This window comes from Microtus oregoni, unplaced genomic scaffold, assembly GCF_018167655.1.
Source record: "Microtus oregoni isolate MIOR12 unplaced genomic scaffold, Mior012 000060F_ref0000265, whole genome shotgun sequence".
In the NCBI taxonomy this organism is placed as follows: domain Eukaryota; kingdom Metazoa; phylum Chordata; class Mammalia; order Rodentia; family Cricetidae; genus Microtus; species Microtus oregoni.
This window is the reverse complement of record NW_024543870.1, coordinates 3,909,143-3,935,586: the sequence shown is the minus strand read 5'-3', so window position 1 is coordinate 3,935,586 and position 26,444 is coordinate 3,909,143. Positions and strand designations below refer to the sequence as shown.

General features: G+C 40.0%; 1 protein-coding gene across 2 annotated transcripts in view; it reads right to left on the bottom strand.

The window, feature by feature from the left end:
• Positions 1-26,444, bottom strand: part of Agps (alkylglycerone phosphate synthase) — a 92,055-nt gene that overhangs the window by 17,218 nt on the left and 48,393 nt on the right. The window contains exons 12-18 of one of the 2 annotated variants that reach the window (XM_041639724.1): positions 19,739-19,790; positions 17,333-17,409; positions 15,331-15,443; positions 11,817-11,886; positions 8,564-8,625; positions 6,565-6,654; positions 428-527 (exon numbers count right to left, since the gene is read on the bottom strand). In XM_041639724.1, coding sequence (XP_041495658.1) covers positions 428-527; positions 6,565-6,654; positions 8,564-8,625; positions 11,817-11,886; positions 15,331-15,443; positions 17,333-17,409; positions 19,739-19,790 — 564 coding nt within the window. The remainder of the gene's footprint in view (positions 1-427; positions 528-6,564; positions 6,655-8,563; positions 8,626-11,816; positions 11,887-15,330; positions 15,444-17,332; positions 17,410-19,738; positions 19,791-26,444) is intronic. The other variant, XM_041639725.1, reaches the window with a different exon arrangement.

Sequence of the window (26,444 nt, the reverse complement as noted above, 5' to 3'; positions counted from 1 at the left end):
AACTGCTAGCAAATGAATCCCAAGGACTTTATATACAGTCGTATCATATGAAAATTCACAAGCATGGGAATATATTAGTGACACAGACCAAGAACATGAGGGTTGCTGACCTCAAGAGCAGCTACCACCTGGTCTGCCAAAAGGACAACAAAGACCCCCGAGGACATGAAGTTCCTGTTCTTATTTAATTGACTATAATGCACTGAAAGTAACAACCCAAGAGACACAGGCTTCAGGAATACCTAACACTAACTTCAGACTGACAATTTGGTAAGTAAAAACAGTGGACTTAACATACATTTCATTTCAATGGGCTAGCAGCCAGGCAAACCACGTGTCACTAAGGTGACTCAAACTAAAATCCCTAAGTTGGCACTAAAATTTATTTAAATTAATAAAAGAACATAAAAGCCATATGCAAAATTACCTCTGTTTGCTCAAACACAGTCAGTGGGTCACTAATTCCCCTGTAGTTAAAGGCAAAATAGAAGTAGATACATGCACCTGCATCATACGTCTGCGTCACCCTGAAAGACAAACAGACAAAATCCCACCGGGCTCTAAATTCAGCGAAAACAGAATGAACATCTAGAAATGTCAAAGCTAAGCTCACTGGGCAATCTGCCCCAGCCACACCCTCACCCTCTAGTCAAACTCCCACTGCCAGGGAAAGGGTCATTGTTTCTCTGCAGCTGGTGCCAAAACAGGTCAACTAAGAATGCAGTGGGGGAAAAGGATTTTGTTTTCATTTAAATGTGAGTTTAGTCAAGATTGCAATACATGGCTCCACTCAGTTACTCTGTTTTATGTTACCAAAACTAGGGAAATAAAGCAAAATGTTTATACAATTCAGTGTTTTGTGGAAACACCCCGCATTCTCAGCAAGCTTGCTGAAGTTATCTACAAGTAACAGAACCTTATTTTAAGCAGCATTATCTGAAAACATTTAAAATAAAGTCAGGTAAGTACTGGTATAAACTGTTTTAACATGCACAAAGTAACCTAACAAAAACCTAACTTAGAAGGCCCTTATTTTGACAATATACCTTTTCTTCTGTTACACCCAACTTATGACAATTAGTTCTTCATGTAGGTGACAGAGAACACTATTTGAAGTACAGTCCCATTACTGTTCAAGTCTATACTCATGGATACATCTTACATTGCCACGGTGAAGAGACATGCTACACAAGTATGGATCACCCGTAAAGGCAACATCAAAAACAAGAAACTTGTTCTTCACTGGTTCATTACTGTTTAGAGCAGAAACATGAACTACACAAGGACGTGCAAATACCAAGAACTTAAATTAATTTTCATTATTTAAAAAACTACACTGATCCTAAAACACAAACAAGCTATCACCTCTGTAAAATACATAAATGCTCTGAAAACAATACCATGTGCTGGCACTTGACTGGATTCTTGTGGATCAGAAATTCTCGGCAGAAAAAAATAAATCATTGAAGGGGAGAAAAAAAGTTTCAATGTGCTAAAAGAAACTCACAAGCTCTCTACAGACAATACAGGGCACTTTACAGAACACAGGAGCAGAAGTGAGGAATGCTGACAATTTTATTCTCAGTTAAGTGACATTTAAACGGGCACACATTTTCAAACACAATTAGTATAATGTAACTACCTTTGTCATACTAGGTAGAGAAACTGGAAGAATGTGGAGATAGATAAGTTACACCAACAGCTTTATGCAGCTTAAAAACCAGAATAGCAGGTCAAGCAATAATAGTAAATACTGGTTTTTAAATTGTAAGAATCATGCTATACAACCATGTAGGATACTGATACTGGGGAAAAGGGACCAAGGCAGTATATGAAATCTGATGGTTACTGCTTAAGTCTAGAGGCGTCTAGACAATGTGCCCCTGGATAGGCCTGTGGGGATAACTGCGACTATGTCAACTGACACAGGAAAATTCACCTTAATTCAGACAGGCCCATTCCCTGGGCAGAGGAACCCGGAGTAAATGGAGAGTTGGAACTGAGCAGCAACACGCATTTATCCTGTTTCCTAGCTGTGGCTGTGATGTGAGCCTCTCCCGGAGGCCCCTGCTGCCTTGACCTGCTCACCATGAAGGGTTATCTCAAACTGTGAGCTAACGCAAAAATCTCCATTCTTAGGTTGCTGTTATCATAGTATTTTATCACAGCAGCAGGACAAATACCAACACAACTATACTATTCTGCAACTTTTGTAAATCTAGATTATTATCCCTTCAAAGTTAAACAAATTTTAAAGTAATGCAAATGCTTTTCTAGTTGACCTGAAATGAACACAACACCCATCTTCCTCAGGTGGTAAACAACACTTCCCAAACAGACTTGATGAATGTGGTGATGAGTTACAAATCTTCCGGACTTCTTAAAGTTAACAGAAAGAAACATGGTACACAAGTAGGAGAAATGCTCACACACCAAACAGGATCAGACTTAAATACAGCCTCTTCACGAAGCTCACCATCATTAGAAAGGCCTTGAAAAACCAATGAATGACGAGCTCAAATACAGTGGCGCCTATGACTCCATGTGTGTGTTGTGTGTATACAAAAGGTATCAAGGATGTTAGGTTCTTAAATCATCTATGCAATAAATATCTACATTTCAAAATGCAACTGAGAAGCATGTAAAGGGAGTTGGGACAACCACAGTCATATCTCCAAGTGCACACTATGGAGAAACAACAAAGGGCTTGATCTCACAGAATGACAGTTCAAACAGAATCTAATCTAAAATTGTAATGGTCTTTTAGGCCAAATGTTAGGTGCCTCAGAACAGAAGAAATGAACTGTTTAACAATGCTATGTCAATTTGCCAGCTGTGTGTTTTCTTCCTGTGCTAATTCACACTCATAAAAAAGATCCCTTAAACATTTACATTTTAAGTTCCAGATTTACAAGTTTAAGAAAACTGGATGGGGGCTGGAGAGACGGCTCGGTGGTTAAGGGCACTAGCTATTCTTCCAGAGTACCCTGGTTCAATTCCCAGCACCCACGTGGCAGCTCATAACTGTCTGCAACTCCAGTTCCGGGGATCTGATACCCTCACACCAACGCAGATAAAATTAAATAAATTATTAAAAAGAAGAAAGAAGAGAAAATCAGAAAGTATTTGTATTTTACTAAGAGGTACTGTGATCAGGAATAACCAAGTTTAAAACAAACGTTAAAAATAAATCGTGTGTTTATAGCAATTAAGAGTATACACTGCTCAGGAAAGAATCACTAACATCAGTACATAGAATATGTAACTAAATTTGAATAGAACATTGCTACTGTGTTGGCTAGTTTTATGTAATTGTGACTCTCATCATTTGGGAAGAGCAAACCTCAAAATGTCCCCCACAAATTGGCCTATCATACATTTTCTTGACTACTGATTGGTGTGGGAGGGCAAGCCCACTGTGGGTGGTATCACCCCTAAGCTGGTAGTGGTCCCAATTGTTATAAGAAAGCAGGTTGAGGAAACCAGTGAGCAGGACTCCTGAATCAGTTCCTGCCCTGACTTCCCCCAGTGATAATGTGTGACCTTTCCTCTCCAGGCTGCTCTGTTTATCATAGCAGTGGAAATCCTAAGACAGCCACCATTCAACAAACGCAGGACCACTAGATTACCCAGTTTAGCATTTGTATACAAGAACACTACTAAAGTCTATAGCAAATATGATGGGTCTAACTGATTTAACCAAACTAGGCCTAACTCACAGTGTAAACAATGAAAGACAGAGTGTGAAAAGATGAAACTGTTGCTAAAGAGTAGAAGGGTGCCTTCACTCTTCAATACATTTTGTCTCATAGCAACTCCTTAAAAGTGGCCATAAGAGTTGTCATGGTGACAAGATAGTAGGCAGGCGATTCCTGGGACGGAACAAAATCTCAAGTTTATTTCCCAGGCTGAAGCGATATTAATCAGAGAAACAAGCATTGCAAGCAAAAATACAGATAACCCTCAACTTAATGACAGAGTATGCAAAAAAAAAAAATCCCACTGCGAGGTGAAAATGCTGTGTGTTGGATATATCTAGTTATCAAACATGATAGCTCAGCAGACCACAACTGTGCTCACACGCCTGCAGCAGTCAACAGCTGGGAAAGTCGCCACGATGCACGCCTGTTCACAGTACACGCCTAGCCGTGTATGAGTACTGCATGTTGTACTAGACTGACAGAAGACGGTATGCTTCAGGCCCATCACCAGTCTAAGCTCCAGAGACAGGCTTCCACAGGAAACGCTTGCTCCTCAAGTATACCACACTACCTCCAAGGTAGCCCTTCAAGGTTCTTTCCTTATAATCTGAATGTCATTTATTCTCCATTTTAAATTACTTTAATACCTTTCTAGAGAGTCAAATGTTCACCTGTCTTGACACTTTTAACCTGGTGTTTACATATAAAATTAACACTGTAAGACTAGAAGTAAAGGTCCCTTCTCAGAAAAGCTTCATTTAGAGCTGCTGTTATTTAATAAAAAGAATAAAATCAGTTAACCAATCACTGTTCAATATGAAAGGTATTGATTACAAATTATTATTATTATTATTATTATTATTATTGTTTTTTGAGACAGGGTTTCTCTGTGGTTTTGGAGCCTGTCCTGGAACTAGCTCTTGTAGACCAGGCTGGTCTCGAACTCACAGAGATCCGCCTGCCTCTGCCTCCCAAGTGCTGGGATTAAAGGCGTGCGCCACCACCGCCCGGCTACAAATTATTTTTTTAAACTTAAAATATGTATTTTTTTAATTTCACACAAGCAACATTTCAATCACTTACTAACCAGTGTGGCTTGTGGCTACCACACTTAACAACAAACATATAACATATCCCTGTTACCAAAGAAACATTTATTGGAAAGCAGCGAGGTTATCACTTGAGTCTTTCACTCCTTTCATTCTTCATGCCATTCCCATGGATATAATCAATAATGAAAAGGGTTACTCGCCCCCAACACACAAATGCACACACACACATGCACACAGATAGACGGACTACTTCTACAGTTTATAGTTGTCCTCCACCTGGAGTTTGCAGCGTAAGGGAGCAGGATAGGCTTCCTCTGCCTGGGATCTGGCACACTTGCTCTGCATGGCTAAGAGGTCCTGTGAGAGCAGGAAGCTCCTTGCCTTAGGGGCTGAAGACGGAGGCACAGTTCTAACAATGTGGTGAGATGCTCAGGGAATCTGCAATGGAACAGGCCAAACCTACTCCTCAGCTGGAAAACTGTCCTTTACAGCTGCCTAGAAACAATGCTTTGGGGGCATCAGGGTGGCTCCCTGGTAAGTCAGTACTTGCTATGCACGCCAAGACTCCAGAGTGGAAGGGGAAAAGGAGCTGTGCAAAGTCCTCTGCGTGCATGTGCACACAGTGCCACACATCCACCACAGTCACAGAGCTCACACACATGTACCCACAGTCACAGAGCTCACACATCCAGTCACAGAGCTCACACATCCACAGTCACAGAGCTCACACATGTACCCACAGTCACAGAGCTCACACACATGTACCCACAGTCACAGAGCTCACACATCCACAGTCACAGAGCTCACACACATGTACCCACAGTCACAGAGCTCACACATCCACAGTCACAGAGCTCACACATCCACAGTCACAGAGCTCACACACATCCACCACAGTCACAGAGCTCACACACATGTACCCACAGTCACAGAGCTCACACATGTACCCACAGTCACAGTGCTCACACATGTACCCACAGTCACAGAGCTCACACATGTACCCACAGTCACAGAGCTCACACATCCACAGTCACAGAGCTCACACACATGTACCCACAGTCACAGAGCTCACACACATGTACCCACAGTCACAGAGCTCACACATCCACCACAGTCACAGAGCTCACACACATCCACCACAGTCACAGAGCTCACACACATGTACCCACAGTCACAGAGCTCACACACGTGTACCCACAGTCACAGAGCTCACACATGTACCCACAGTCACAGAGCTCACACATCCACAGTCACAGAGCTCACACACATGTACCCACAGTCACAGAGCTCACACATCCACCACAGTCACAGAGCTCACACATCCACAGTCACAGAGCTCACACATCCACAGTCACAGAGCTCACACACATGTACCCACAGTCACAGAGCTCACACATCCACCACAGTCACAGAGCTCACACATCCACCACAGTCACAGAGCTCACACACATGTACCCACAGTCACAGAGCTCACACATCCACAGTCACAGAGCTCACACATCCACAGTCACAGAGCTCACACACATGTACCCACAGTCACAGAGCTCACACACATCCACCACAGTCACAGAGCTCACACACATCCACCACAGTCACAGAGCTCACACACATGTACCCACAGTCACAGAGCTCACACATCCACAGTCACAGAGCTCACACATCCACAGTCACAGAGCTCACACACATGTACCCACAGTCACAGAGCTCACACACATGTACCCACAGTCACAGAGCTCACACATCTACCACACAACAGAAAAGCTTAAAAGCAGTGCTTTCCAGAATAATCTGTCGATAGCTGTGGAACTCACCTGCATGTAGAAAGAGGTGCGAACTGAACACCCTTTTCTTTGCATTCCCTTCTTATCCTCTCTTTGACATTTCTACACAGATCTATAACCCTAGAAAAGACAATTGAATGTACCAATAGGTATTTTTTCTTTTTTTAATTTTAGTTTTTTAATTTCATTTTACATTCCATCCATAGTTCTCCCCCTCACGTCTCCGCCCACGCTTCCACTCCACCCCCAACCCCCCCAACAGGTAAGGGCTCCCATGGAAAGTCAACAAAATCTGGCACATTAAGTTGAGGTGGGACTAAACCCCTTCCCCCTTTCCACCACAGGGAATGGGCTCCAATAAGCCAGCTCATGCACGTGGGACAGATCTTGCTCCTTCTGTCAGGTTCTCAAAGATATTCTGAGCTTCACCATTCTCCCACACATGGAGGCCTAGTTCTTATGCTATTTTTTATCAGTTCATGTATTTATATATTTATTTAACTGGCTGGCCTCCACAGTTATAAGATGAAAAGGGAAGAGAACATTGGCAGGTAACAAGGAAGTTAGTGACAAAAAAGCGCTAACACTATCCTAATCCATCTTCCCAGTGACAAAGGACTGGAGGTCTGAGTCTCCTCAGAATGCACAGACTAGAATCTTCCCTTTCACACCATGTGATGTCAGGAGTCAGGGCCTTGACCTCTGGCAGGTCGTTAGGTCACGAGGGCAAAGTCCTAATGGATGGAATTGTTGTTATGTTGTCGAGAGAGACGAGAAGGATTGCTTTCAGTCACATGAGGACGAACGAGAAGGTGGCTTTTCATAAACCAAGAGGGCCTTCAGCAGCAAACCCAGATGCCCAAAGGCCCCTGATACTACATTTCAAGGTGAGAGGAAAAATATCTGTTTAAACCATGGAAGCCAGCCAGGCCATGGCAGTTTATGTAGCAATCCATACTGAGATGTTAGTCAGGAGTGGTATGATGGGACTGAAGTCACCACTGATAACCTGACATGAGCTGCCTGCCTGCCTGCTCCAAAGGGATCAACGGTAATCAGGTAGCAATTTTTATTTTTAAAATTCAGTCCCCTTGTTAAAATGTACTTTAAAAAATTGTAATTAAGGAGGGGTGTGATGGAACGTGAATGTAATTAAAACAGCAGAGACTGAGGCAGAAAGATCACAAGCTCTGTCTGGGCTACACAGCAGTTTCAAGGACAATCAGAATCATACAGATCATCTAAAGAAAAAAATTCTGCACTTTTTGGAGAGAGAATAACTGAGTGATCCTATAGAATGGGTTTATTTCAAATAATTCTTGGAATTTGACTACCAGTACACCAAAAGTCAAAATCCACAGCAGATTAAGATAAGGTGGAAAAGACAAGTGGTTTCTAGAGGAAAAAAATCAGGTGTGAGGAAAACAAGAGGGTAAATATTTAATGCCTACATAGCGGGTTCAGAAACCCACATAATGCATTTTCTATCATGTGTTTTAGTGCCAAATTTTGCTTAAACTTAAAAATAAAAATTATGATTAACATCTTAAACTGAATTTCTTTCAGAAATTATTTAAATGCAGGTAAAGATCTAGTTAAATCTACAGAGAGAGAGAGAGAGATCAAAGCTAAATGAGACATTCATTACAAAAGAAGTCAAAGAGATTTAATAATTTGGGGTGGGGGAGATAGATTTAAAAAGAACATTTAAGCATAATAAAATCACCTAAGCTAAGTCAAACTACGCCACAGTGTTTTGTGTTTGTTCAGTAAGTCTTCAAAACATTGACTTTAATACACTTGTTTGTAGAATTCCAAACAAACCGACCTTAATCCAAAAAAGAGGCGGGTAAAGGTTGAAAACAATGGTATTCAGATCGTGATACTAATTTAAATAAGAGTACCTTCCTTATTTCAATGTTTCTTATAAAAATTTTAAACTTTCCATATTCACACCCAGACAAATTACATACCCGCATAAATGTATCAATTATAAAGTATATCAGGGTAAGTCTTTTTTAGGTTTTACCTGTCCCAAGGAGCAGAAGTCTCAAAAGATTCTCCTACTACATAGTATTCCAAACCCAAATCCTGTAAAGACACAAAAATCATGAAATTACAACCAGTGCACCAATTGATAAACCACTAGAATTTCTGCAAGTTGTTAACAGTGCACCTCTGATCTAGCCTAACCTACTGTCTGTCTCATAAGAACACTGGAAAGTTTCCAAGTGTGGCATGACCTCTCTGAGTGTGGGAGCCTTGTGTGTGCTGCTCTCCACAGCCTCAGCAGCAGTTAAAGCATCTGTCACAGAAAAGGAACCCTAGTACTTCCCTAGTGGATGGAGTCTCGGAGTCTCTCTCCAGGAACAGTTTCTGCATGTGTGGAAGAGATTAGAGAACAGATGTTTAGTGGACAGAACAGTAAAACAGCCAATATTAAAATTGAGCAACAAGGAGAAAGGAACAAGAGGTAAGACAGTGTGTGGTGCTGCTGCTGGTGAGGAGGGTGGTGATGGTGGTGCTGCTGCTGGTGTTGCTCCTACTGATGCTGATAGTGATGGTGTTGCTACTGCTGGTGGTGCTGGTGGTGGTGATGGTGGTGCTGGTGCTGCTCCTACTGATGCTGATAGTGATGGTGTTGCTACTGCTGGTGGTGCTGCTGCTGCTCCTACTGATGCTGATAGTGATGGTGTTGCTACTGCTGGTGGTGCTGCTGCTGCTCCTACTGATGCTGATAGTGATGGTGTTGCTACTGCTGGTGGTGCTGCTGCTGCTCCTACTGATGCTGATAGTGATGGTGTTGCTACTGCTGGTGGTGCTGCTGCTGCTCCTACTGATGCTGATAGTGATGGTGTTGCTACTGCTGGTGGTGCTGGTGGTGGTGATGGTGGTGCTGCTGCTGCTCCTACTGATGCTGATAGTGATGGTGTTGCTACTGCTGGTGGTGCTGGTGGTGGTGATGGTGTTGCTACTGCTGGTGGTGCTGCTGCTGCTGCTACTGCACTTTTTTCATATCAACTTTTATTTAGAAGCAAATTTAGAAAATACAGCTAGGTATGGTGGTTCACAACTTTAATCCCAGCACTTGAGTTGCAGAGGCAGGCAGATCTGAGTTCAAAGCCAGCTCAGTCTACAGACAGAGCTCCCAAACAGCCAGGACTACACAGAAAAACTGTCTCAAAAAATCAAACCAATCAAACATAATAAATAAACAAACAAATAAATAAATATAGTAAGAACAATCACTTCAATTCCACTAAGTGTTGAGAGGACACACCTCCATATCTAACTGATCTAAAGTGTGTGTTCAGTGGTTCAGTCCATGTGTCTAGGACTCATTCCTGTGACGGTGGGGGTATGCACTAGAGAAAGGTTTTAAAGAACAAAGCAAACAGGACTGGCAAGGCAGCTCAGTGTAAGGCAGCTGTCGCCAAGCCTGAGGACCTGAGTTTGAAGACCCACAGGGTAGAAGACAGAGCTGCATCCGGCAGACTGTCGTTCAGATATGCTATGATCTATGCATCGTCACATGTACATATTCAAACACAAAACAAATCAATGTAAGGGGAAATGTAAAGATAAAGCAAATAAATTTATGGGAAAAGATCCCTAAACTTGTTTTTGTATTGGCCTCAAAATTAACTGGAAACTTACAGTCTATTCCCCCAAAGGACCTCATGCTATACTTATTACAGCTACATTAATTTTCTACAATTCTGAACTCAGCATTGTGGGAAATACACCTATCAATATATATCCCTCAATGTACCCAGAGAAAATATCTGATTTTATAAACATCTCCTCTAGGAAGATCCTGGGTAGTGACAGTCTACACAGATGGCCCAGTCATCTACTCCTCACATGTTCTGCATATCTCCTGGTCAGGGTTCCTAACAGAGGGAACAGGCAGTCAGCCTGCTTTCCCAGTAAGAATTCCCCAGGGGTAGGGCAAATGACTCTTCACTACACTATGAAAACAGACCTTGAATGAAAATTGAAATTTATGCCCTGGCAATGCTGAAGCATGCATGGGTAGCCTGAATATGGTAGTCCTGTTGAACTTGTCATATTAAGTTGATGAGGGTGGCACATGCTGGTAGGAAAACAGATCTTAACTAGGAGTAAATTATCCTGAAATGAGAACATTTCATGCCTTTAGAGAACAATAAAAAAATGTATCTTTTTATAAACGTTTCCCTCAAAACTATTTCCAACTGGAAAATTAGAAAATCTGTAACTTGGGAAAGTCAAACTTTCAGTAAGGCAACCAATGGATCTTTTTAGATAAGATCATTAAAATCACTAACAGTTAAACTTTAAAATACATTAAGTAAAAGTAACTTCAGCCAGAAAACAGTGTCTATAAAAGCCAAAGTAGAACAAATGAAAAACTACAAACTCAAAAGGCTGGTTTATAGTGGCAACCGCAACAGACTTGAAGTCAATGTGAGCAATGGCATCTCTCATAGGCAGAGTCCATACTAAGAAAGTCTGCAGTGTTCACACAGTTTCTGACTTCTGAACCAGTGGCTACCTGGAATTATGTATCAATTTTTAAAGAAAAGATAAAGATTTATAAATCCTTATGATGGATCATACATCAACTAAAGACCATTGCTACACAGAACAGCTTAACTCCAACCCAAGCAATGTTAAGAAAGGCAAACTGGCCTTCAGAGGTAGAAAGACATTAAATCCCCTGTAAGTTCCTCAAAAGCACATACCAAAGTTTTAAAGGGGCTTCTAAAAAGTAAATTTAAAGCAAAATAAAGTAAAAAAAAAAAAAAGTAAAGAGGCAACTAAAAGTAAATCCAGGCTTTTTCCAGTAAAATGGTGTGCTTAATTACAGTAGCCGAGTACTTATGAAGATAAGCAAGGAAGACTGAAGTCTGTCTGTGCCCTAAGTCAGTGTGGTGGTCTGAAGGAGAATGGCACCACAGTGTCATACATTTGAATGCTTGGTCCCCAGTACACAGCACTATTTGGGAAGGATCAGGTGAGGCCTTGTGGGAAGGGTGGGAGGGGTGGGGGAGGAGGCTGTGGGTCTCAAAGGTCTATGGTTTTCCCGGGTAGCTCTCTCTACCTCCTCCTTATGGACAGAGGTGAGCTCTCAGCTGCTGCTCCACTGTCGGGCCTGCGGGCCTGCTGCCATGACAGTCACGGACTCCTCTGCAGCTATGAGTCCCAAATTAGATGTTTTCTTTTATAAGATGCCTTCCTTGATCATGGTGTTTTACCATGGCAATAGGAAAGTAATTAATGTCAGAAATACAACTTACACGCATATACGCAATGACGTAAGTCAGCAAATAACCCCTCTGTCCATTATCTTCTCCAGCTGCCAGACCACTGCAGATGAAGAACAAACGATCAATATATTTTAACTGAAGAAATAATAAAAAAGCTAAACTAACAACATCTGAAAATAACTGCTCAACAGATTAACATGGTATACTCACTTTTATCTTAATTTCACAAGTCATTAATATACCAGTTAACAAGAGAACATGCTTGAATAACAAATCTGAAAACACTTCCTTGTTTCTCTTTGTCTTTTTGAGACAGGGTTCCTCTGTGTAACAGAGCCCTAGCAGTATCAGGATTAACTGAAGAGTGGGCAAAACAAAGGATATCATTTTATAAACACAATGTTAGAGAACAAGCAAGACACAGCTCAGGTCAAATCACTCAAAGTCAAATGTTAGTTCTGGGTTGGATGTGAGGCTGAGGCAGAGAATAAAGTTCTATAACTTCTAAAGTGCTGGGCCGAGGACTTAAGGGGGATCCAGTCGGGCTCCGGGCTTAAGCAGACACAAAACAAAGTCAGTCTCTGCAACTAAAGAAGCAGCAGTTCAGGGCTAGCAGTAAAGAGTTCTCACGGGAGCTGGTAGTAGAAAGGAAAGCACAGGAAGCTGGGGGACACCTGAGCTAGGAACCACTGAGACAGAGTGCCAAAGTATATGGTGGGAACAGGTCTAGCTGCTGCGCTGGGTGACACCAAGCCTACTTTTCCTTCCCAAAGCAAGCCACTTTCCTTTCAGTTCTTTGCTACTATCTGGTGGTAAGGGATCCATTCTACACTGAGATGCAGTGAACAAACCCCATAGAAACATGCTTTTTGAAAAAATCTGGAGGAGCTACAGAAATGGCTCAGCAGGAAAGAGAGCCTACTGCCCTTGGAGAGGACCAAGTGTGACTGCTGGCACCTACACTGGATGGCTAATAACCACCTTGTAACTCTAGCTCCAAAGAAATTGTCACAAGTGCACATACACACTAGACGGACACACACAGAGACACACACACTCAAATAAAATTTAAAAAATAAAATAAAAAATCTGAAGCAAAAAACAACAATAAAAAACCCTGTAACTGGACATTCATCCTATATTCATAAGTCCTGAAAGAAAATAACGAGCAATTTGGGTTTACTTTTCATAATCACGTTTTCTTGCAAATTTAGCTTTTAAAACCACTTTTATTTTTGTTTCAGAACTGTCAATTTAGTCAAAATCAAAATTAAGATACAATATGTAAGCAATCACAAAACTCAGAAATGAAATATTTCTAAAACTGACAATTTTGCAGCTACTCCAAATATATATGTGTGTGTGTGTGTGTGTGTGTATGTATGTATGTATATATATATTTAGACTTAAATTGCTTTATTTCTAAGTAGAACATCAATCGTCTACTTCTTGTTATTCTCACAAATTTCAAACACCAATCCACAGGTTCTTAACATATTTAAAGGAGTAGGCAGCTTAATGAAGAGGAAAACCAGACTCCCATTTTACGTTAAAAAAAAATCTGGCCAAAGTAATTATTCTCATGCTGAATTACATCAAACAACTTAAGAACACTGTAAAAATAATGATGAGTCATTGCCTTATGACTACTGACAGGTGATGTTTATTCAGCTCTTGAAGGAGTAAAGGTATTAGTAATTAGGAAGAATAGAATGGGTGGGGAGGGGATTCCTACTGAGTGTCATTAACTCATTAAACAAGTTTTTAATCACACACAGAGTATGTCCTAAGAAACAAAGTAACACCTAAGGAGAGACAGGCTAAGTGTGAAGCAGAAAGCAAGGTGGTCATTTGTTGTCACTAACCTCCTGCACGAACAGCAGCGAGTGTGGCACAGTACTAGCTACCATCACCTTCCAGCCTGCTCCAAACTGCAATGGAAAGCCCTATCTCCACAGAGCTGTGTGGGTGTGCTGTGGGGCAATGGTCTTGTACCCTGTAAAGGTTTGTCAGTTGCACTGGTTTAATGCTGATTGGCCGGTAGCCAGGCAGGAAGTACAGGTGGGAAGTATAGGCAGGGCAATCAAAACAGGAGAATTCTGGGAGGAGGAAAGGCTCAGTCTGCAGTCCTGACCCAGACGCACTGATAAAGGTACCAAGCCACATGGCTAACACAGACAAGAATTATGGGCCACTTTAAGATGTAAGAAACAGTTAATAAGAAGCCTGAGCTAATAGGCCAACCAGTTTATAATTAGTGTAGGCCTCTGTGTGTTTATTTGGGACTGAATGGCTATGGAATTGGGCAGGACAGAAACCTCTGTCAACAGGAGCGCATGCACTGGGGGATTGGAGAAGAGGCAGAATTTAACACATATCTAGCAACTCAAATATTTCATTTTCATCTAATACTTCTGAAATTTTAGAAATCCCAATTAAATATTTAAATTCATAAGGATCATTTCTCAGTTTTTGTGTTAAGTAAGATCAAGTGAAATATGTAAATAAAAAATTTTTAAATATTTAGTTTCTAGTATTTCAAGCTAGAGCAGATACAGAAAAAATTAACTTAAATCTCCTTTCTGACGAATATGCTTCAGTAGTTAAAAACAAAACAAAACATGGAAAATAAAAGAATGAACTTCATCTTCTATTAAGGAAATTAAAACTCTGCTTGTAATTTCAGAATAGATCAAAAATAAAAGAGGGACTTATTTTCAAAGACAGTATCAGAATAAAGTAGACTGAATCTAAAATGAGACCGTTTTTCCTCTAAGAAGACAGTATTTACTACTAATCCCAACCCTGGAAATAAAGAGTTAAGTAGCACAGCACAAGGTGGGGCACTGCAAAGCACTTATCTCCAACGTGAGTTTCATAAGACAGAAAGAAAGGAGGGTAGATAAATGTTTGCAGAGTTCAGGACAAGCTTAACACTGGAAATGCCCTAGGCCCTGGACAGATGGGAACGACTGCTGGCTTCGGCACCTGAGAAGGGAGGCGGAACACAGCCTGACTAAGGACTCAGCCACTGGAGCTCTCCCCATCTGTCTTCTCATCCATCAGGAGACAGAAACCACCCCACCATTATTCAGTAGGTTATATGGGAAGTGTCTTCTGTTTCTTTATACCCACATAAAACAGTAAGTGACAGGGAGTGGAGTATAGGTAATTTATCAAATATCACAGACTAAACATAATTTCCTTTTTAAAACACATTAGTAATATGTTTTATACATGAACTAGTAACAAGACATTTGTTTCATTCCTACACAACAAATAACACAACACAAAGTTGTCATTCAAGCAAAAATCTAGGAAAAGCAAAATATTTAACATCATATAACATACACACACATTATGTATGTGTAAAATTAGGTCAAAGCAACAGATTACTCTTCCTACAAATTTTTGGGATAAAAATATTTTAAGCTTACTTCCATAAATCACAATGAATTTAATACAGCCTGCTGACACATACAGTCTGTACGAGGCCAGCACAACTTCAGCATACTTCCTCTTTGCTATAAACTCAAAGCCATACCCAAATTTTGCAGCAATGTCATATACTTGTTTTTCATGTTGAAGAACCTTCTCACGGTCCCCCTCGAACAGTAATGTGGCTACGCTTAGTTGATTTGGATCAAATCCTTTAAACTACAAAATATAAAATAAAGTTGTATTATTACAGAGAGGCCTTAGCTTATAAAACAGTAAAGTGAAATACATTTTGCTCTTTTTCTTCTAACATGACCTCAGGTACAGGAGCCTGTTAAGCAGTGAGCTTTGAGGCTTTCCCTGTCAATTAACAGGTGAGTGCCTGACTGCCTGACACTGCTGCAGAAGTCCACCTCATAGGTGAGTGCTTGCCTGACCTGCACAAGGTCCTGGGCTTGAGGCCCAGCACGGCAAGACAAAACATAAGTACAAATACACTGCATTTCAAAGTTCTGTGGGATTATAATCACTTCTGATACAGTAACTCAACAGGTAACCTGCCAGAATTTTAACTGTAATTACAGAAACAAATACAAATTACAGAACCAAAGAGCAAAGCATATGGGTGGAGCTAACATCTCTACAAACCAACCGTGACACATTACATAACAGTAACAAAAAGATCTTGTGCATGCAAAGAACTAAGACTAATTTTAAAAGGAAATATATCAATTCACTAGGGGAAAAAAGTAACACAGATGGTCCTGAATGCATAAATTATTTCGAATTTACCAATACTTGTACAAATTAATATACTAGACTATTCCAATTTTAATAAAAAAAACTGTACATTCGAAAAGGACAAGTCTCTAAAATTTTTCTAGAATAATGAACGTGTAATAGTGGCAACAAAGAAAATTCTAAATAATAAGAGGTAAAACTAGATTATATTTTTTTTAATTTTTCAAAAACAAAACAGAAACTATTACAAAGAATGAGCAGTATCTATTCTCAGGTAGTACAGGACATAGCAAGGGGCCTTCGGCTCAATGTAAAAAGAAGCAGGCACTAGTCCCAGTCACTAGTACTGACACAAGGGTCAGCACAGGAGAGGAGGAGGAGGTGGAGAGCAATCTAGATCTTCATCTAACAGCAAAATAGCTAAATAAAACAACAAAAACCACAAAACCTTTCACTGTCAATTAAAACAGGTAACGGAAATGCTATAGCTTAATGTCCGACCACTTGCTTAGTGTGTGAGACCCTGAGTTTTATTCCCAACACTACAAAAACAAACAAACAAAAAACTGGACAACACAAGAAAATAATGGGGGTTGGGGAGTAAAAGGTCCCTAAATACACTAGAAGAGAAAGGGCTTTCTTAGCTTAGAAGTGATTAAATAGTCCTAAGAACAGACATAAATTTAAGTTCACATAGCACCAGAATGAAAAACCCTATTAAAAAAGGGAGGTGCTTGGTTGGAAAATGTTATTTACAGAATCCATGCCAAAGGGTACTTCCTATTCCATTACTCAAAAAGGGTGTGTGTCAAAGTGCAGTGGACAAACAAGGAACCCTCCCTAGCACAACAACCACATTTAGATAGTTCACACAAAATTACACCCAGAAAAAACAGAGACAGTTCAAGCTCTCTGGCGTTTTAAGAAACATTACCTAATTAAGCAAAATAATGAAAAAAAATCTTCCAACTACAACAATAAAATGATACATTGTTGCCACGGTGGTGCACACTCTGACACACATTGTTGCCATGCTCATACACACTAGTACAACCTTTCAAAGTTCTCAGGAATAAAACATTAAATAAATAAATGAACCTAATCTCATTTCACTCCTGAGTATAACTATAAAAAAAAATTTCAACTATAGGGAATGTCGCCAGCATGAGACTGCTCAATGCAGCTGTTTTTAGACTTTAGATACAAATTGACCTGACCACACAGTTCAGTTGCTAACATACCTTTTCCCACATCAGAACACTACACCCCACGGAAAAACATCCGTATGGGAGGTGTGTATAGGGAGAAGGCAAGAAGAAAAACTTACATCCTGTACAAGTACAATTTTAGATTTTTTTTAGTCTTACCTTTGTAATATAAAACTTTTTTAATCCATCTAAAAATGATGTAAAAATAGAGGAGACCTGAGGTTTAAGAGCATGACCTAGGAAGAGAAAAAAAGTTTACAGTTTAAATTAATAACAAATTAGGTGTTTTTGAGATCAAAAGATGGCTTTAATTTAGTATTCTAAGGGAAGCAAGTCTTTACAGCTGTAATTTATATGGATGCTTTTATTAAGATCTTTTACCTCTACATTCTTTCAAGTGTGACAGTGTTTTACTTATAAAAGTCACTTCTTTTTAAGAAAAATTACTACATGTAATTAATACTATACATACTTTCAGTTATCTTTCAATGGTACAATTTACACACAGTAAAACCACCTCATTAATTTTTATTTTATTAAGAATATTCAGTGGTGGCTGGTTTTACTATCATTTTTTAATTATACAGAAACTACACAGAACCATAACCAAATATGGAGTCCATGTGAAGTTTAAGGTTGTTTCTTAATTCTTAGCTCATCCAGAATTCTTAGCATAAAACTAACAATTGCTTCCTTAATCACACTCAGGGAGTTAAAATTGCCAAAATAAAACAAACAGCATTTCAGAGTCTGTTAAATTAACATCACCGCCTGCAGATTACACTTAATTGGGTAGGAACCTTCTACTGCTTTCTCATAGTTTTCAAAGAGGAGCAACTTCTCAGCACTGGGATGGTTCCAGTTAAGTTCCACATCTGGCCTTAGTGCTGAGCACAATTTAAAAAAAAAAATCATCCTGTTTATGCAGTTTTCAAAAAAGATCCTCAAGTATTTAGCAAAACCTAAAACTGTCTTCAAAGAAAGGGTTTTTTTTTTTCTAGTCTTCTAGGGTTGAGGATTCTGAAGTATAAGATCTTCCTTTAAAAGAAATGCAAAGGACAATCTAGTTGCTCCTAAAACAATCATTACCAGCCTTTTATTCCAATTCATTTATAAGTGAGAATTCAATATATAATACCTACTCACCACATTGTTTTTCCTGATTGTAACGACAAAACTAGGTTACATGAAAGACTAAGTAAAATAGGTCATACATAGAGACTAAGAGATACCCATGCTACGGCTACAACAGGGAAAAACTGAGAGACACGCAAGGTAGCAAACAAAAAAAACCAACTGTGGGGTAGATAGAAACCGTCTTAGTGGTGTTTATGAGTCCCAGAATCAAAATCTGATTTGTCTAGAAACTTTTTTCTTTCCTATAAGATATAAAAGATGTTTCTCCAACAAAACTATATTTTAAAGATAATTTAAGTATCTATAAACTTAGAAATAGCACATCATCAGGATGCTCACTTCTTTTCGCCAAACAGGACTCACCCTACATTAATAACTGAAATTAAACACAGAACGTGCTGCGCTATGCCTCGGGGCTCAGGACTGCAATCTCAGATATACAAGGGGATGAGGCAGAAGAACTCAAAGTTCAAGGTCCATCTGGACTAAGACAGAGGTCAAGGCCAGGCTAGTAGGCATCTTATTGAGTCCCTGCTCAAGCTAATGGCTGTCCTGAAAACCTGCCCCTCTTCTCCACCGTTGCCACAGGTGCTCCAGATCTGCCCCTGTACTGTTCACCCCGCAGCTTCATCTCCAGTCCATCCCTCCTCACTCACTGCAGTGGCATTTCATTTGTATTTTAGTAAATACAGCTTGCCTGAAGACCAGAGTAAAACAGCCCACTGGTCAGCCTTACAGCCAGGCAGTGGTGACACACACCTTTAATACCAGCAGCCACACTAGTTTGCCACAGGAACCAGATGGTGCATGCCTTTAATCCCAGTAGAGAGAGTTATAAAACAGAGGAGACAGCTCTCAGTCTCATTCTGAGATTCCTGGAGGCAGGATGGCCATTCTGGACTGAGGTCAAGGTAAGAGCCAGTGGCTGGCTACTTTGCTTTTTAGATCTTCAGGTTGAACCCCAATTTCTCTGAGTTTTTATTAATCGTGCTTTAACTCACCCTGAACAACACTGCCAGAAAGGGCTTTCTAAGGCCAAAATGATTGATGCCCCCTCCACAAAGAAAGACCACTGCAGACATTATAATAGTCACTAAAATATTTGTAGACTCTAAAACATGCTATTGTGCTTTCACAAGTTCAGCTTTGCCCATAAGGGAACAAATCTGGTCAGGTAGAAGACTCAAGCAAACCTCCGTTTCCCCTTGAAGATTCAGAGCAAGTGCCACCTCCAACAGAAGCCTTTCCAAGCTTTCCCCCATGAATGAGGCGCAGCTTCCGCAGCAACCCAGGCACCTGTGCTCCCCACAGCCCTCCACCGCGGCACTCTCTCATAAGACTGAGCACTCATCAGAGCTCCATGAGGACAGCATGGTGACGACCATCGTTCTCTGAAAGTTCTGAGGCTAACTGAGCACAGTTACTCACCAAACTGAAACTGCTGGTTGTCCATGAGGCGGATCGATGCAGGAGCACACCTCTGTTTTAAAAGAAGTGGGAATCAGTTCAACAGACAAGAGTCACACAGCAGGACCTGACTGTTACTTTATAAGGCTTCAACGACTTAGTGCCTAAAGATATATGGAAAAACTTCATGAAGACAAAACATCGGTGGTTTATAAAAGTATTGGGACAAATCTATGTGTAAAAGCAATTCATAGATACTCAAACCTTTAAACTTAGCAATAAAATATACCTGCTGCCTGGCAGTAAACTGGAAGAATAACTTAAAAGAAATTCCACTCCTCAAAATAGACTATTTTACAACAAAGTAGAACTTTTTAAGACTAAATATGTGTTTTAAGAATTGCATATTTAGCCGGGCGGTGGTGGTGCACGCCTTTAATCCCAGCACTTGGGAGGCAGAGGCAGGTGGATCTCTGTGAGTTCGAGGCCAGCCTGGTCTACAAGAGCTAGTTCCAGAACAGGAACCAAAAGCTATGGAGAAACCCTGTCTCGAAAAACCAAAAAAAAAAAAAAGAATTGCATATTTTATAATATTTTACTAGGTTTTTGCACAGTATTTTTCTCCCTCTCCCCACCCCACACCCTCTCCTTTTCACAGTGTTGAGAATCAAGGCACCTGCTAGCAAATGCTCTACCACTCAGACCATCACTAACCTCTTTCATACTTTTAGAAACCAGGAAGCACTGGTGGAAATTTTTATATGCCAAAAAACTTCTAAAACATCTGCAATATCTTCAAAGACAATCTTAGGAACCATTCCTTCTTTTGAATCCTTCCTCAGAATTATTTTACATAGAAGAACACATGTGACACAGTCACAGTTTTAGTTCTTTTAGGGTTACATATAATGCAAACAGCTGGAAAAGTGGCTCAGAGGTTAAGAGCACTGATTACTCTTCCTGAGGACCCAGGTTCAACTCCCAGCACCTACATGGAAACTCACAACTGTCTATAATTCCAGTTCTAGGGGATCTGGCACCTTCACACAGACATACAGGCAAAACCCTGATGCACATTAAAATAAAAAAGAGGGTGTTAAAAAATATTTATCTAGGCCAGGCGGTGGTGGCGCACGCCTTTAATCCCAGCACTCGGGAGGCAGAGGCAGGCGGATCTCTGTGAGTTCGAGACCAGCCTGGTCTACAGAGCTAGTTCCAGGACAGGCTCCAAAGCCACAGAGAAACCCTGTCTCCAAAAACCAAAAAAAAAAATTATCTAAAGAGTAAGTCTGCCCCAGCGGAGTGTGTGTGTGTGTGTGTGTTTGTGTGCGTGCGCATGTGTGTGTGCATCCATGTTTACAAACTAAGAGTTGCAAGGAAGAAGGGGAAAACAAGATAAAACAAAGTTTAGACAGCAGGTACTGGTTGAGCAACCTTCACCTGTAAATCTGACACCTGAAATGCTCTGGAATTCAATTTTTTTGAGCAACAACTTACCAACACCAAATTTAAGATCTAGGAGCATTTGATTTCAGACTGTAGATGTCCAACTGAGAAAGCATATAAAACATGCAAGAGCTGAGTAACCACGCCAATCCCAAGACTGTGGACAAGACATTCAGCCTGCCCTTGTATTAACTTCATGATGATAAAAACTGTAAAAGGGTCTGAAACCCAAGCAGGGTTATTGCTTCCTACACAAGATTCTAGGGCAGCTGAAGCTCTACCAAGGGCTGTTTTTTGAGCAGATATTTTAAAAATGCTGTAAACATTTTTTTTTTTGAGCAGAATATTGCTCTGCAGCCCAGACTGCATACAAACTCACAGCACTCCCTACTGTCTCAGCCTACAAAAAGTCAGAAACTTTTAAAATGTCTTCATAGTATCATTTATCAATAAATATATAAAGTTCCAAAACTCCTTAAAAACTTAAAATATGCATTAAGACATTTTTGCTATTACTTGCTTTTAGTTGAACAAGTATTTAATTCTTATAAAAGCATAAAACAGAATTCTATCCAATATAAGGATAGACAAGATTCTTATTTTAAAGCCTAAGCCATTTATTTATTCATCTAAATACTAACAATGAGATAATTCAATTGATTTTTCAGAGTCACTAGCAGGTCTGAAGAGACAGTGGCAGGTAATCGTATACACATGGTGACAAGAGCCCATCACTCCCACGGTACAGGACACTGTGATTTCCAACTGTGCCCTGGTTTATTCCACACAATCAACAGAACTGTCACAGAAGCAGAACTAACTGCCTTTCAGACAGACACAGGATGGATAAGGTTAAAATATTTGTCCAAGGTCAGATGGCTATGAAATAGCAAAGAAGAGATCAAGATGTCCTGACTACTGAAGAGCAGTTTCAAGTTTATCATATAGCCTTGCTCATGCACACACACACAAAATCAACAAACACACACACACACACACACACACACACACACTCTTAGTGCTTAGCTTCATATTCAAATCAAAGATTACATCAAAACTACCATGTCTGTCAATTTGTACTCCTACTAAAAGTGTAACAGTCCAAAAAATTACAAAAGAATAATTTCAAATTGATATAAAGGTATTAGAGTTTGGTCAGGAAACCTAAAAGCACCACTAGTTTCCCATATACTAAAGAAAGATCAATTTTCTTCACATTTATAAATCCAGATGCCTTTAATAAAATGAGTGTGGTGACTTCTAATAACATATGAAACTTATTTAGGCCAAATTTCCTTTCTTCATAAAGAAAGTAGGATATCTATAGGCAAACACTAGGTAACATCTATAGCATACATGTTTGCATGTGCTGGCATAAGCACATCATAAAGTATTAAAGAATTCAGAGCTCTTTTTCAGTGGGTGTTAAATTCCTGGTGAGAAGTGTGAATTCTACCTGCCGCCACCAGCCAGATCCCACTTCGCCTGCTTCAAGAGCAGGTGCTATTAACAAAATAACCAGTGCGTGTGCTGAGGAAATGGGAGGCGAAGGCTCCACTCTAAGTAAAGACTTACTGTTGGGAGGAACCTGGCCTACCAGGTATCTTCTGGGTGGAAGCGGTACAGCAACTGCAGGTCAATTTCGGCAAGAAAGTTTTAGAGTATTTGCTAAATCATGCAGCTACCAATATTCACCTCAACTGAATGTGATTTTAACTTGGTGCTGAGTTAAATAAATAAATACTACCCGAAAACACGCAGTTTTTAAACACTGAATTTTACATAGAAATTATCAAATTCAAGTCAACAGATTTAAAGTTTCATATTTTTTTCAAAGTTAGTAAATAGTTCTTCAGTTGTTGTCTTAAGTAAATTCACAGAAGCTAAGAATTCAAATAAAAATAGTATCTAGGTTAGTATGTTGGCCTTTAGCAACCAATAATTTGAAAAGTATTACAGATAATCCTAAATATATAAAAAAATACTTAAAATATAAAAAAATTAAAAGTTAGCAAAGCAACTGACCAGAGAGAAGGTCATATAATCAAAACATCAAAATCATGTCCCTGGTCTATGGTGTGTATAGCTCAGATCAGGTTGTCTCCACTGCTTTCAAAACTAAATGGGGAGGTCAAGCTAAAAAATAAACTCAGTCCTCTTTCAAGGACAGAGAGTATAAACTCTAAGAACTGGAGTTCAAATTCACACCATACTATCCCAGTAAGCAACACTGAGCCCACTATAGTGGATAAGGAGGTGAGGAGCCCTAGCTATAGTGACCCCTGCTGGTAGTTGCCAGAAATAACCTAGGAGGGGTATTTCAACAAAGTTATAGTGGGTTTACTGAGAAATCTAAGGTATTTTATTCCTAATAAAAATTGCATGTTGTCGTGCAGTGATGGCCCACACCTTTAATCCCAGTACTAGGGAGGCAGAAGCAGGCAGATCTCTGTGAGTTTGAGGCCAGCATAGTCTACAAGAGCTAGTTCCAGGACAGGCACCAAAGTTACACAGAGAAACTGTCTCAAAAAACAAAAACGAAATAAAAAATAAAATTGCATGTTATGGTTTTCTCTCTGGCAATAGCCATGGTTTAGTTTAAGGAAACATGTTTCAGAAATATTTTTAAGGTGTTCCTTACAGAGACTGCCTTTTTTTTTTAATTTATTAAAAAGTTGGATTGAGATATCTGTTACTTTTTAAGTTAGCACAGAGAATACTACTACTTTATTCTAGTCAGTTTTTCTCTAATGGAAGGAAATGCCCCTCGTTCAACATAAAGGACAGAATCTTAAATTCTTATTGAAAACAACCAAAGACAAGCAGAGTCTGCGCTATTAAGCTTGTTCCGGAAAGCCATCAGAGTTGTTTCTGGACTAACAAGAATAGTTAAGACGCTGTATCTGACATGTAGTACATCCTCAACGTTAACTCTTGTGGGAACTTATTTTCTAGGAAAGTCTTAAAGAATCACCCTAGATCTACTGAGCAAATGTGGAGACTGCGTTGACACACTTAGGGATCACCCACAAACCCTTCCTTCCTAGCCCCTCAGAGGGCAGGCAAAGAGGACAATTTCTCACCTAGACAAGATCCCATGAAAGCTGAGGGGAGCATCCCACTGCCAGCTGAGGTTGCCTAGTTCTCCCCCTCAGTCACAGCAGTAAGAAAAGCCTCCATGTAGGGCCAGCTTTGCTACTGTGAACACCACACCTTCCTTTCCCAAAGACGCTCACTCACCTTACAGCCTGCCATTTTGAAAACAACTTGAGTACTGAAGAACTGCAAGTGTGAAATGACAGCACAGAATCACGAGCATCTAGAACCTGACCAATCATAACGTGTGCACTGTTTTAGTCTACTATCCCCTGCTAGTAACTGAAATTCCGAATCCCAATCTCAGCAAACATGATTTTCTGAGCTATTTTCTGTCTGCAAACACTATTACAAAAGGAGAACAAGATACAGTACCTACTGTTGGCATGAGGTTCCTACTCAGTAAACTGATAAGGTCAATGATTCTTAAGCATTAAAAAACTATTAGCCTGTACATGTGCATTGTAAGGCATGAAATCGTAGGTCTCCAAATAATGTGATACTACAAACTGCATTCTGAGCTGTGCTTCACACTGAGGAGCAATGCTAGATTTTTAAGTCAGATTCAAAGTAGGCAAGTTTTCTATTCTAGTCTACAGGATTTGTCTATAAAGCTGACTATTACTAAGTACGCAGACCTCCAGTCTAAAACGGCACTTTCTCGCTGATCTGCTCTATAGCCACACGGTGGCACTATCCGTCATTCGTATCTCTATTCCAAATGTATACTCAGTACAGTGAATTGCACTAGTCATCTGCTGGGTATCTAAGATTCTTAAAACCGTTTACTCAGGGGCAAGTTTTGCTGCTTTATGCAAGGAAGGAAAGGAGTCTACCCTGCTCTCCAAAAGCACAAGTAGATCTTCTGTTTCATTTTCCAAAAGGAGCATATCCAACTATAAAAAACTGCACCAGACTGCATCAGTTACTCATATTCAAACTGAACGGCTCCACTATGATAACACTATGAACAGGATTTTTGTAGATTTACACATCAGTTCTCAACGATGACACCAAAGGCATTGTCAATTGAGTATGCAGTGTGGGAAAATGGAAAGCATAAAAGACCTGAGTTATATTATAATACTTGCTGATGAGACCACTGCCCTGGAGAGTCTAGGAAGTGTGGAATTAGCCAACACAGGGGAACATGACCCTTCTGAGAGCTTTTGTCAAGGAAATATACAAACCCAAAATCCTTTTCAACTTTTATGATTATTATTTTTTAATCTGATTTGAGCTGACAGAAGATGCAATGAAAAAGCACAGCCAATCCTGAGCTGCTCAATCTTTCGAGAGGGAAGCAAGCAGGCCCTGAGCCTGCCATCTTTATGGCACAAGCTGAACATGTCCAAGTGTTTCCACCTACCACTTTACCCTTCACACCAAGTGCCTTATCACTAAGCTGAGCATGTCCTACACCTACCCATCTTCCCGCCTGAACAACTTTCAACTACCCATGCTCAAAATGTGCCCGCCTCTGACGTGCATTCCCCTATGTAATACATGGGTCTCTTACATAAGATTTGCATGTTTCCTTTGCTGGAGAAGCCATCACTTTGGGAAGAACCTCTCTGTTCTCTCTTCCTGTTGAGGCTAATAGAACACTCTCCACTCATTTAAACAAAGAAAAATTAGTTTGGCATTCATGTTTTTCTTGTTATGAAAAACACAGGCCATACTGATTAACGCTAAATACAATGTTCCAAACATGACCTAGAGAGGATAGGGACTAAATTTTGAATAAAGCACGGGCTACATTCTGGGAGCTTGTTTTGTTTTATTTTTTAAAATCAAATTTATATATATTTTGAAATTATTGTTTATTTTTTAATTAGTCAACTTCCAACTACTTTCTTTAAACTAAAAATAAAAAATAAAAAGCTAGCTCTCCCCATTCTTCTAGTTACTAACTCAAAAGCAAAGCCACATGGCTCTGTAAAAGCCTTCTTACTAAGTACATTTCCTTTATGAGTGTGCATCCTCGATCTTTAAGTGGCAGAAGACTTAGCAACAACCTCAGAACACACTTGAACTTCACTTCCTCATTCTTAGTTATCATTTTACTAGAACACATATTTACTCCTAAAAAAGTTCCATGGTAATGCTTCTTAAACATCACCCGCCATGTCATAGTGCTAGGAAGTATGACCTAATACTCTGTACTCCAGCTGTCTACACGTGG